At 41.0% G+C, this 13,365-nt stretch overlaps 1 protein-coding gene across 1 annotated transcript in view; it reads right to left on the bottom strand.

Moving 5' to 3' along the window:
* Positions 1-662: 662 nt before the first annotated feature.
* The window catches only part of DSC1 (desmocollin 1), a 42,522-nt gene continuing 29,819 nt past the window's right edge, over positions 663-13,365 (bottom strand). Inside the window, exons 11-17 of the mRNA XM_039912539.1 lie at positions 12,585-12,844; positions 12,023-12,165; positions 8,616-8,831; positions 7,827-8,063; positions 5,209-5,330; positions 2,550-2,780; positions 663-1,746 (exon numbers count right to left, since the gene is read on the bottom strand). Of these exons, the coding sequence (XP_039768473.1) occupies positions 1,549-1,746; positions 2,550-2,780; positions 5,209-5,330; positions 7,827-8,063; positions 8,616-8,831; positions 12,023-12,165; positions 12,585-12,844 (1,407 nt within the window). The 3' untranslated portion in view covers positions 663-1,548. The remainder of the gene's footprint in view (positions 1,747-2,549; positions 2,781-5,208; positions 5,331-7,826; positions 8,064-8,615; positions 8,832-12,022; positions 12,166-12,584; positions 12,845-13,365) is intronic.

Raw genomic sequence — 13,365 nt, 5'->3', positions numbered from 1 at the left:
GAATTAAATCACGCTTTTCATGAAGACCTACAATAAATGAAGATCTCAAAAGGGAAACTCGAATGAACCTGAGCAATTTTATTAACATACAAAAAAAGGACCCAACCCACTTTCAGCTTCATGCATAGGCACAATTCTTCTGAACTTTCCGAAGCTTCCCTGGAACATAATTACAAATAGATGTTCAGTTATGAGTTTTCTGGCAGCTGTAGGCTTAAAGGCAGTGAAATAGCCTAAAAATTGGAGCTGAATTGCTTCTGCCCCTATACTTATCTTTGTTAATTACTCCTTTCCCCCAGACTATCAGTACGGACATTTGCCATTCTGAAGAACCATATTGGTCAGACATGAAAGATCACTTAAAATGGTGTCAGTGGAGTTTAGCATCATTTGAGCTGGGACCTTTCTTCCCGTGGCTCAAATTTGTTATCTGAAAGACATGCTGCTAAATGGAAAGTGGCATAATGAAAATTTATCTGTTCCTTTCTCCTGACCCTCTATCTACTTTCCTTTCACAAAACACGCTTCGGATGGAAATTCCACTGAGCTGAAGTGGGCAAGCAATCCTCAAGGACTCTGAAATGCCAATAAGCTGTCTTTTACAAGCTCCCAAATTAACCGACAAGAAAAGTTCCTGCCTCAAACGAGAAATAAGCTCATCACGTAGACATTTGCACTTGGTAACCCTCTAGCTTTCAGGACTCATACTTACATTTATTAGCAGGTATTAATATCAATAACCTAGATCCTGGAGAGATATTTTAGAAAGAACTTTCATTCCAACTATATTACATATGTACATTTTTATTTCTGAGTTTTTCTTTTTTCTTTTGAAACAGCATTGAAAACAGCAGTCAGCGCAGGCCTAGTTTCCATTGCTGGGGATTCAGAGGAGATTCAGATCTGCAAGAAGCTAGACCTTTGTTTACCAAGTCATACAACTACAGATCTACAGAAGGTATATGGACATTTATCATGAACATTGGTAGTCACAAAACCAAAGGGGAATGCATTCTCTTGTACAAAAAAAAAAGAGTCTTTAAACATCCTGCATCTCTCCAAGGTAAAGATTGGAAATTGTTTGAGTTGAATTATTAAGATTAGAGACCACATTCTCGTTAGCTCCATCCCATGCTAACTCCACAGATCTCCCAAGCACACACTGCACCCACTAACCTCAAAGCAGCTTCAGAGCAGGCAGAAGTAAATAATGTGGTCCAGAATGAATGTCTCTTTGCATCCTTTGCAATAAAGGCACAATAAGGGAAGAAAACATGCATTCCACAATAAATCAGTTGTGATTTAGAAACATATATAAAACATCTTTAGGTCCCCATGTTATGTAAAATAGGCAATATACAATCCCTGAGGGCTCTGCATACTCGTAAATCCCTTAGTTATGTATGCAGTAAACCAATCAATTCAACCCCTTAGAAAGAAAAAAATGCAGACATGCCAAAATCCAGTTTTCAAAGAATCAACCTATGCACGGTCTGAAAAAAAATCTGACTAAGCTGCCTATGGCTTTTCAGCACTCTAAAGGCACATTTATTGTTTTAAACAAGTCTTTGCTAATGTTTTGAATTTGGGCTCCAGGTGTACTAAAAATTCAAGTCCCTCTTCTTCCTGTTGATCACTGCAACAGCCTACTGAACCAGCAGCCGATCCTTTTCCTTCATAGTTATATGAAAGGACGTAGTCTTCAGAATGCTTATGCTCTTCATCTTGCCCACACAGATACACCTTCTGCAGGGAGAGAAAATACATTTTATTACTTTTTCTTAAAACACCTAAACATATTAACATAAAAATAATTTCTTTGATTTACCTTTCATTGTTTAATTTTTAATCAGAGTGTGTCCTCTAATGGATTCCTACATACAAAAAATGCACATGATTGGTCTATATTATAGTCACACTTGAAATCAATATTTAACAAATAAATCAATGTTTTCTAGTAATCACATGGGAAATTGATAAAAAAAATTAATCTATTATATACTTAGCTTGCATTCTCCAATTTATATTCAGATTAAAACTCCTTGAATTGGTAAAAGGCTCACGTATCTAAAGGATATACCTCGCGTGATAATCGTGTACAACCATAAATGCAGTGCAAAGCCAAACCCCAAGACCAACCCCTGTCAATTCTGTTCATTTAAGACACACAGCACATTTGGGATCAGATTATGACATCGATCCTTCTAAATGAAATAAGATTGTGACATTATCATCCTAACTCAACAAATCCTGCAAACACTAGAGATAGCTGTTCCATGATAAGTTGAAGATAAAAGCTCCTCTCAAACTGAAAACGAAAGCGGTTGATTTTCCGTTTTAGAGTGTGTGTGTATGTGTTGCACACATTAACTCTACTTCTGACTGTCTGATCCAGGATGACTAAGAGAAGCACTGGCTTCAAGCCAAGAACGGACAAAAACATTGGCAAAATACGATTGAGTAAAATGCTCTGAATACAAACCAGCTCAATGAAATACAGGAAACTATGGAGACCCTTACAACATTAATTCAGAGAAAGACCGGCTTACTTCACCAAGACGAGGTTGTGTGAAACAGTGCCAATCAGTGTAGGCGTATCGGCCGGTATCCATCATGGACTGCCCTCCTCCCTTGCAAGATTCCAAGGTGTGATGCCCACCTCCTTTGACCATTTCAAAGTTCTGGTGTCCCCCAGTTTTTATTCCCTGTCCTCCCAGTGTACCAACACAGACTGGGTCACAAATGCTAATAGATTGGTTTGGGAGCCTGATGTTTGCATCCTAAATGGAAAGATAAAAGACAAGAATAATGTCATAAGAACAACAGCAACAACAAAAAAAAGAGTGCAACTTTTCTTCTTTGTTTTCTTCCCCAGCTTTCAACACTTTTTGCCAACAGTATCGAGTGAAACAATTCTGCTTGGAGAATTAGCTCAAAGTCCTGTTAACTAAGTGTTAGGGCTAAAGAATCAGAGGACCACTCCCAAGATGGAACCTTGTATGGTTGCAGAGAGATCTGGGAAGAGTAGACCTGACACTGTTTGAATATCCCACACTCCCTAAGACATCCCTGCTAGAATTTTCCCAGGGAGAATTTATACAGCTTGGTCCAGGGGAACTACATACAGATCCCCTCCGTACCATGAAGAGAATTCACACAAATTCTGCTTGTTGTAGACTCCCTTGGCTCTCTTCCCCACAAGAGATCAAATGACCAAGAAAGTTCTTGGTTTGGAGCTTTTGGATCTTGGATTGGATTCCTCTAGACTGTAAGCTTGTTGTGGGCTGGTAATGTGTCTGTTTATTGTTGCACTGTACTCTTTCTAAGCATTTAGCACAGTGTTCTGCATACAGTAAGTGCTTAATAAATATGATTGAATGAATGAATGAATGGATGAAAGAGGGGGTCAGAAATGCTGATTGTTACATCTTGTTGGCTTGTCGAGAGCAGGGAAACACAGTTTTTACTGTATATCTACACCTCTACCCCAAACACCCTAGAGTTACGGATAGAAAGTAATTCCAAAATAAGTTGCCAAAATAGTTCATTCATTCATTCAATAGTATTTATTGAGCGCTTACTATGTGCAGAGCACTGTACTAAGCGCTTGGAATGAACAAGTCGGCAACAGATAGAGACAGTCCCTGCCATTTGACGGGCTTACAGTCTAATCGGGGGAGACGGACAGACGAGAACAATGGCAATAAATAGAGTCAAGGGGAAGAACATCTCGTAAAAACAATGGCAACTAAATAGAATCAAGGCAATGTACAATTCATTAACAAAATAAATAGGGTAATGGAAATATATACAGTTGAGCGGACGAGTACAGTGCTGTGGGGATGGGAAGGGAGAGGTGGGGTAAAGACTGAGGTCAAAATTATTCCAGAAATCAACGAAAGTGGGTTTATTTTTTGTGGGGAGTCCACAATAAGATGCCTTGCCAGTGACTGTTTGTGATCTCGTGAAAAACAGCAACAAGAAAAAGACTTTGCGAAGGCACTGATACACTCTACCTGAGGCAGGTGATTGCGGGCCTGTGAGGATGGGGTATGGAAGGAGGGTTGGCTTTCTCTCCCTGTTCTACTCAGTAACAGGCCTAGACCAGTGACTGCTATGTAGGGCCACACCTGCCATGTCTAAGGCAGATTAAAGGAGATTGCTTTGGGGCATATAAAGAGGGCAGCTGGAGGCAAAATGGAGGTAGGCAGAAGGGTAGAAGGAAACAGAGATGCAAGAAAGAAGCACGCTGAGAGCAGAAGAAGGCAGCACCACTTGGAAGCAGAAAGTAGAAGCATTGGCAGAAGGGACTTCTTTGACCACAGACTGGTATTGGACCCTTGAGTGGTGGAGTGAGTGAGTGTATGTATGTATGTGTCACTCCCTTGCATGTTGGTAAAGCTAAGTAAAAAGCTTTTCACAGTAATCTTGGTGATCAGAGGTGTGGTTTGAACTCTACTACTTGTCACTGAGGCTTCCCTGGTCAAGGAAGGTCCTGGTTGGTATGAACTGGTGGGGGGAGGGGGGGGCTTGTTACATTTTTCTCCTTATTTCTTTGGAACTAAAGAGGTTGAAAACTGCCCTGTAGTAGGTAAATGTTTGACCTTAAAATGGATTCACTTTTTCTTCCTTAAAGTATGTGTAGTGGCTGCTGAGGAAACAAAACCCTAGGAGAATCTAATCATTGGATTTCCTTGTCATAGGGATGGAATAAGGAAGTTCCACCACAACAGAGACCATTTAGTTCCATTAGAGAATCAGCTTGGCCTAGGGGATAGAACCTGGGCCTGGGAGTCAGAAGGTCATGGGTTCTAATTCTGGCTTTGCCACTTGTCTGCTGTGTGACCTTAGGCAAATCATTTAACTTCTCTGTGTCTGTTATCTCATCAGTAAAATAGGGATTAAGATTGTGACCTCCATGTGGGACAGGGATCATGTCCAACCCAATTTGCTTGTATCCACCCCAGTGCTTAGTACAGTGCCTGGCATATTGTAAGTGCTTAACAAATACCATGATTATTAGAATCATTATTGTTATTAACTCAGCACCTATTTATCACTGTTCTTCATGTTCACACTGCTTTAGTTAACACATAGTCATGCCATATAGATGTGGTGATCTTATAGCGTATAGAGAGAGAGAGAGGAAGGAGAAACTTGTAAATTGGAACCAACTGCAAGCACTATTTTTAAAGACAAATGATTTACCATGACTTCTTCTCCTGGGCCTTCTGTGTTTGATATAATCAAGTTCTGCTGAGCTATATCTTCAGGGAAACATTTTTGTACCGTTCTTTTTGCCGTTGCACAAACACACGTAAGCAGGACACCTAGGAGACAGAGGATATGCCAACTCTTGTTATGTCTATATTCAGCCTCTTTCTGCAGAGACAAGGGTCGTGATCAATTCAACATTTATTTATCCTTGACTCCCATGTGTAATTCAAAGCTTTGGAACTTGTTTCCTCCTCTTTAGGACTTCTTTTTTCTTCTATTCACAGAAAGTACAGCCACAGGGTACATAAAAAGTGCTACAAAATTGGGAATGGCAGTATCTCTGAGAAATATTGAACTCTCACCATAGAGAAGACACCATGCCCAGGAAATGGATGTCATCCCAAGAGTGAGAATTAATGAATTTAACTTTTAGTAATAAACCGTTAGTATTCCCTGATAGCATTTACCACCTGGCATGCATGAGTGCTTAGGCAGTGTGGTCCAGCAACCAAAATCCTTCTGGTTTCAATTTCTTCACCACCTCCTTCGACCATAGCTTGTCCTTCCGTTAATGGGCTGTGATTTGCCAACACAAATGGCTGATTGGAAGGTCAGGTGGCATGAAAATATCCTCAAAACACTTTCCACACCCTGCCCTCCTCTCTTTTCTTATATGCTGTCTGCCTTACCCCTTCTCCCAGGAATCCAGACTGTCTCAGGAAGAGAGCTCTCAAAGATTCTTGGAACCATGATTTGAGGCCCAAAGAGCTCAATTTCCTGTCAAATTTTGAAGGTAGGTTCAGGGCCTACCTACTTTCTTGCATTGGATAGCAAAAAGAGCTTTGGGAACTGGCTGTAAAAATGCCCAACTGGAATTTTTAAAAAATCGAAGAGTTAGTGTAAGACTGAGGACCAGATGTCGTCCTGACTCATCTCTTCATATACCTGCTTACAACCTTAGCTGAATGATAGCGATGGCCAACGTTCCCAAAGTGAACAAAATGGTGACATAGCCTGCACCATAGAGAAATTGCCAAGGGTGCAATATCACAATCCATTTCAGACTTCCAGAGATAAGCAGCACTCTTCCTTGAACAAAGCCATGGGCTCTTCCAGCTGTTACCTCATACTGCAGTAAGCTGATTTATAAGGCTCTCCAGTGGCATCTGGATCTTCTAGCAGCAGTCTCCTTCCTTTCTGTCCTCTCACTCTTCTCCCATTCACCCCAATTTTTTTTCCTTTCTCAAGTTGTCCTTCTAAATCTATTCACTTGCAACTCTTCTGCTTCTGACTCCTGTAGAGAACTCTGCTCCCAACTACTCTAATCTGCCAAAACATAACCTCTGCTTCTCCTTCCAAGCCTTCCTAAAAAAAAAACACTCTCCAAAATGCATTTCTTGGCCAATTTCCCATCTTCCTGGTTATGACATCCCATCAGCCACCTTAGCATCTTTGTATACATCTATTTTCACAACTTTTTTTGTCTCCCTTCTCTTGTTTATTTTTTCTGTCTATGTTCTTATTACTCTTTTATCTATTATATGCTCATCTCTCCCATTAGATTATGAGTTCCTCAAGGGGATGGTTTTTTAACTTCTTCCATATGCTCCTAGAGTGCAGTGCCATGCATATCATAAGCACTCAATAAATACCACTGCTGCTGATGGATTGATTATATTAATTGGATTCTTAGTATGTGCTGAGCACTATGCTAAACTTGGGGTAAACACAAAATAAACAATTCAGACATAGCCAAAAGATGCTCCCAATCTAAGTAATGCTTGTGGTTATTGATATTTTAATTTTGTTCTTCCTCTAGACTGTAAAAACCTTGTGGCCTGGGACTATAGCTTCCAAATCTACTGTACCATACTTTCCCAAGAGTTAGTTTTAGTTCAGTGCTCAGTTTGTACCACTGATAGATTGAGTCACATCAGAGGGTTAGTTGAGCTACTTTGACCTGAGACTTTCAATAAACCTATAGTCCCTACCCTGAAAATCAGCTGGGAATGGAGCAGCGCTGGAAGAAATCACTCATCTTTTCAACTTGTCAATTTCTGATATTCAAGGAAAGAGGCATAAACACACATGCCCAGAGAAGGTTGAGGGCACCTTAACCTGAGGACCACCTACCTACCAACCCTGTTCCCAAGTGGTCAGCTGGTCCCCCACAAGGGGTTAGATTTAGGCTTTCAAAGGGGCCCAGATGATCTATGATTCACATGACTATATCACCATCAGAGATGGAAAATCCCATCTGTAGATCATTCATGCCCTTGCATCTACTGACCACCCTTTGAACATTTCACTCCTCATTAGAATCTCCATTACCAATCCTAAACCACAGTTAAAGGTTTAGAAACCCCAACTTTCCAGTCATTTTTTTTCTTCTAAGTTTGCTTGGCTACCTCAATGTTGTCTGACTTTTTCATTCAACTGCTCTGGTCCACTTATCTTCAAATGGCCCATCAACTGGGAGCCATTTGCAATTAAATTAATAAGCACAATAGCATCATTTAAATTCACCAGTTTCATGAAAAACATTTGAAGATCATTTAGAAAAATCCCAAACTGAACATGATAAAACTAAATAGGGAGATGTTACTTACACAGCAGCAAAGCAGAACCCAAGACTATTGCAAGGATGGCCCATCTTCCAAGCCTTATGTCTGATGAGGAGCTGCCTTTCTGAACTCCTCTGGGACATTCAGAAGGAACAGTACACTGACATACTCTGACTTTCAAGGGTGTCATTTTACCATGACCGTGCCGATCTGTTACCATTATAGGTACCGAATAATTGTCATACTTGAGAGTTTCCCGGAGATGAAGCTGTGCAGTTGTATCTGAAATTTTAAATATACATATATATTAAACTAATCTTTGAAGAGCTAGGGCATTTCCAAAATAAATGATATAGTCTTTTAGCTAAACAGAAAACAATGATTTGGGAAGTAGCGTGGCCTAGTGAAAATGGATGGGTTTGAAAGTCAAGAGGATCTGGATTCTAATCCTGGCTCTGCCACTTGTTGCATGACCTTGGCCAAGTCATTTAACTTTTCTATGTCGCATTTTCCTCATCTGAAAAATGGGTGTTAAATGCCTGTCTTCCCTCCTTCTTGGACTCTGAACCCCATGTTGGACAGGGAGGCTGATCATCTTGGGTCTACCTTAACGTTTACAGTGCTAAGCCTATAGTATGGGCTGAACAAACACCAAACTGGCAATTAGTACATTGTTTGGAAAATAAGTGGTTCACAAATAGTCAATTATTGTTAACATCCCTATTTGGCTTTATGACATGAAGAGCAACAGATTAAGAACGATAAAAGTTGAAAGTCAAAACTGGAGACATTTTCAGTTTTCTATTAACAGCAACCATTCATGTCATTACATACCAGTCTTTTTTTCAATGGTCCAGAATTTGATCGCAGAATTATCCAAAGCAAAGCTGAAAGGTGGACCATTTTCAGGCTCATCAAAGTCTACTGCTTTAAGTTCAACAAAATCATTTGCTGGATGGCAAATGATCACATCATTTTGAATAATTCTTGGCGCGTTGTCATTAATATCTTCCATAAGAACCACTAAGGTACCGGTGCATGTTCTGCCAACTAAAAGACAGGAGAAACAATTCTAAGTTCTGAATGACAATGAATTGGTTTTACATTAATGATTTTATCACAAAAATGAATAACTAACAGTTATTTATGTCTGTGTCTCTCCAGTGTAAGGACTTAAAACAGAGCTTAAAATTTTCATTTTCAGAAAGATTCGGGTCTTCTACACCATCATGAATGTGCATAGCCATCCTTCTCTAATTGCAACAGTAAAGTCAGCAATTGAAAACTATGATCCTCTAGACTGTAAACTCGTTGTGGGCAGGGAACATATCTGTTGTACTGTTCTCACCCCAGTGCTTAGCACATTGCTCTGGACATGGTAAGGACTCAGTAAATACTACTGATTGTTTGGTTTCATTAGGAAATGCAGGGACCCAATCTCCTCTCCCAGTTTTCATATTGCCTACATAATGTTAATGGATAATTTTGTTGCCTAGGAGCATAGTATGGTATCAAAAAGAAAAATAATCTCTTGGCAAGTGTGTGTTTGCAATTCAAACCTGCCATGTAAATGGGAGAATGCCCAGGTCACACTTCAAGCTGTTGTACCCAGACAATAGAGCAGGATCAGAGGCAGAGCTCAGATATCAGTCAATAAAATAATCAATAGTATTTATGGAGCACTTACTGTCTGCAGAGGTCTGTACTAACAGCTTCAGAGAATACAATATAACAAGTTGAGGATCTGATTTTATGGACAGAGATCCTATTAGGCAAATTGGGTCAAATGTTTTTCAGGGCAGTTTTACCAAAGGACTATTCCCTTTGTCAAGCATGCAAAGACTTGGTTTCCACACTGTTAGTGAAGAGGGAGCAGTATGGTAGGAAGGGGTGGAGTGGGATTCCCTCCACAGCCAGAACAGATGACGGGGGTTGGGGTCCAGAGTGGCATGCTCCATATTTCCTGAGAGACTCACTTGCAGCCAGGAAAGAGGGAAAAAGCTGCCAGGCCTGCAAGTCTGTTTCTTTCCCTCCAGTGTCAGCAGGGGAACCCTGGGTTCCACACTCTCTCCTCTCCCAATCCGCACCCCCATGGGGCTTGGACAGAGCTGGAGTTCCAGGCCTGTCTCTGAGGGTAGAAGGGTGTCCTGTGAGCAGCTGAAGGAGGGGGCAGGAAGCTCCGGGATTTCTAAGACAAAGACTTTCCTAGGCTCCCTGTAAGCTGTGCTCTTGCCTGTGAGTTGGCTCAGAAACCCAACGGTCATGTCCAAACTGCTCCAGGAAACACCCTCCCCTTGAAACAACTCCACTTTCATTCATCTTTGAATCCACCCCCCCTTGAACAAGAGGCTGCATTTTTCACTTGGGTTTGCACTCTGAATTTACCCCTCCCTCAGCTCCAAAGAACGTATGTACAAATCCATACATAGGGAAGTAGCCTGGCTAAGTGGATAAATCACGGGCCTGGGAGTCAGAAGGATCTGGGTTTGCAGTGTGGTTCAGTGGAAAGAGCCTGGGCTTGGAAGTCAGAGGTCCTGGGTTCAAATCCCAGCTCCGCCACTTGTCAGCTGTGTGACTGTGGGCAGGTCACTTCACTTCTTTGAGCCTCAGTTACCTCATCTGTAAAATGGGGATTAAAACTGTGAGCCCCACGTGGGACAATCTGATCACCCTGTATCTACCCCAGCGCTTAGAACAGTGCTCTACACATGGTAAGCACTTAATAAATACTAACATTATTAATTCTGGCTCTGCCACATGTCTGCTGTGTGACCTTAGGCAAGTCACTTCACTTCTCTGGGCCTCAGTTACCTTATCTATAAAATGGGGATTAAGACTGTGAGCCCTTCGTGGGACAAGGGCTGTGTCCAACTTGATTAACTTGTATCTACCTCAGCACTTGAACTGTGCTTGGCACATAGTAAGCTCTTAACAAGTACCATAATTATTATTATTTTTATCCTTTATAATGTCTGTCTTTCCCTCTAAACTGTAAACTCATCGTAGACAACACTAGTATACCTTACTCTCTCAACCACTTAGTACAGTACTTAGCACACAGTAAACACTAATAAATATGATTGATTCTCTCCTCACTGAATGTTGGCTAGAGTGCAGCATTGGCACAGTTTCCCAAGGAGTTCATTTACTCTACATTTTGGCAGGAGAAGGGGTCGATTCTGGAAAACAATTCTTTCCTTAAAGTTCAAATTCAGTCTCAGAGATTCTGATTTGTTTTGATGCTCCTGAAATCCTCCCCTATAAGTAGGTTGGATACCTCAAAGGGGACCCAGAATCACACCAAAGACTGAGTGGTTCTGTGAACCCTGAGAATTTACCTGGATTGGAGTTGGGGTAGGTTTTCCTTGGTCTCTCTGACCCAGGCTAGAGGGACACACTGAAGCTAGTGGGTGCTATAGATATTGGTTACTTGGCGGGGGTAGATGTATCAGGACCCTCTGGGAGATTCTGAAGAGTTGCCTGGCAGGGGATGGTACAGTGTTGGCATACAAACAGTCATAAAATACTGTAAAAGTTACATGGTCTAGTGAAAAAAATACAGAAGTGGGAGCCAAAAAACTGATCCCATTTCTGCCACTTGCTAGATGTGTGAACTTGGACAAGTCACTTAACTTCTCTGTCTCAGCTTTCTAATTGATTAAATGAGGATTCAATACCTGTCATCCTTTCCCCTTAAACTGTGAGCCTCATGTGGGACAGTGACTGAGTCCAATCTGATCATCCTCTATCTACCACAGTGTTTAACACAATGCTTGGCACATAGTAAGTGCTTAGAGAGGTTCCTTTAGAGAAACAGAATGGCCTAGTAGATAGAGCACGGGTCTGCGAGTCAGGAAGATCTAGGTTCTAATCACGATTCCACTACTTATTTTCCATGTAACCTTGGGCAAGTCCCTTAACTTCTTTGTGCCCCAGTCACCTCCTCTGCAAAACGAGTAAGTCTGTGAAGCCCATGTGGGACATGGGCTGTGTCTAACTTGATTAGTTTATATCTACCCCCAGCCCTTAATACAGTGCCTGGCACATAGTAAGCACTTAGCAAATGCCATAAAAAAAACCACACTTTATTTATTTAAAATAAATTTATATTATATTATATTAATTATATTATATTTAAATAAATAGCATTATTTAAAACATAAGGAATTTGACACGGATCTGTGTGTTACCTTCAATGAACATTTGAGCACAAACTTTAATTTCTAGTGGATGCCACTCACCCGCATCTCTTGCGCTCACTGTCACGTTGTATTGGTTGTTTTTCACAAATTTTGACTCTCTGTCCAGTTCTTTCACTGTTCTCAAAGTCCCTGTTGATTCATTAATTTCAAACCAATTATCCTTATCTGACAGCTTCTGGTACCTAAGCAACAAATTTGAATAGTCAAATGAAGTGAATCATCCTTAAAGCAGCACTAATTCTTCATTTTCCATAGCCGATTCTTAATCTCTCACCAGGTATGAGCTGGACTTCCCTCTGCTCGTCTCCCAAGCCTCAACAAGGGGCTTTCTCTCATCTACAATTACCCTGGTTGATTTCCTGCCAACACCCACAGGTTCAAATACCACCTCCCCCACTATCCAACAAAAATTCAAGCCCCCCCCCCCCATCTACCCCATTTACTATTTGATGTTTTGAATGATCAGTACCGCCTCTCCTTTCCTTTAGTGAGAATAATTGGGAATTTCCTAAACCCTACTTTGAAAATGCCCAGCTCTGCATATTACTTCTGAAGTCCAAATAATATGCCCAGTGAAATAAATGTGATAAAAGTTTTATACCTTAAGCCTTCACTATTTCCCGTTTCTGGATCCACCGCTTGATATCCAAAGATCTCCGACCCAACTTTCAGGCCGTCCTTACTCTGTATAACCTTTATTGGAGGATTGCATTCCGGTCCCTCATCTTGATCTCTTACATTGACTGTGACTTCGGTTGTGCACATGGTAACTCCCCTTGAATTTCCTCCTTTGGAGAATCGAGCTTCATTAACCACTCCAATTACCAAAAGCATCTGACGAATTTCTTCATAGTTCAGCGCCTGGGCAAACCATACAACACATACATCGTACAAGGCCAAAGCCAATGAGCCAACAGTTTGTAGGTAGCCGATGATATGTCTTGGGCATGTCTGAATACTGCCTAGCTCTCTGATCAGTGAGGAGAAGAGAAGTTCAACTCCTGACTTTTTTACAAGAAAGATTAAATATTGTTACTTCAGTTTATACGTAAAATGGAACCTATATTTGCCTAGTAGCTAAAACAGTTAGATACACAACTGAAAGATTCTTGGCTCATAATGCTGAGAGAAAAAAGTTGTGTGAGGAGTGTGAACTGTGAATGCAATTAAAAAGGAAAATGACCTTCATTGATGGTGCTATACTCGTTCCTCCATGTATTAAACTGTACTTCTCCATCCCTCATAATTGTGTTGGAAGAATTTTCTTTAAAAAGATATAACTTGACAACAGCAGCAACATAACGTCTGGTTGAGTGTTGGTGGACTTTAGGGGAAGCAGCGTGGGTCAGTGGAAGGAGCCTGGGCTTAGGAGTCAGAGGTCA

The sequence above is a fragment of the Ornithorhynchus anatinus genome, chromosome 7, assembly GCF_004115215.2.
Source record: "Ornithorhynchus anatinus isolate Pmale09 chromosome 7, mOrnAna1.pri.v4, whole genome shotgun sequence".
Lineage (NCBI taxonomy): Eukaryota > Metazoa > Chordata > Mammalia > Monotremata > Ornithorhynchidae > Ornithorhynchus > Ornithorhynchus anatinus.
The sequence above is the reverse complement of the archived record's forward strand: the minus strand, read 5'-3'. Positions and strand labels throughout refer to the sequence as shown.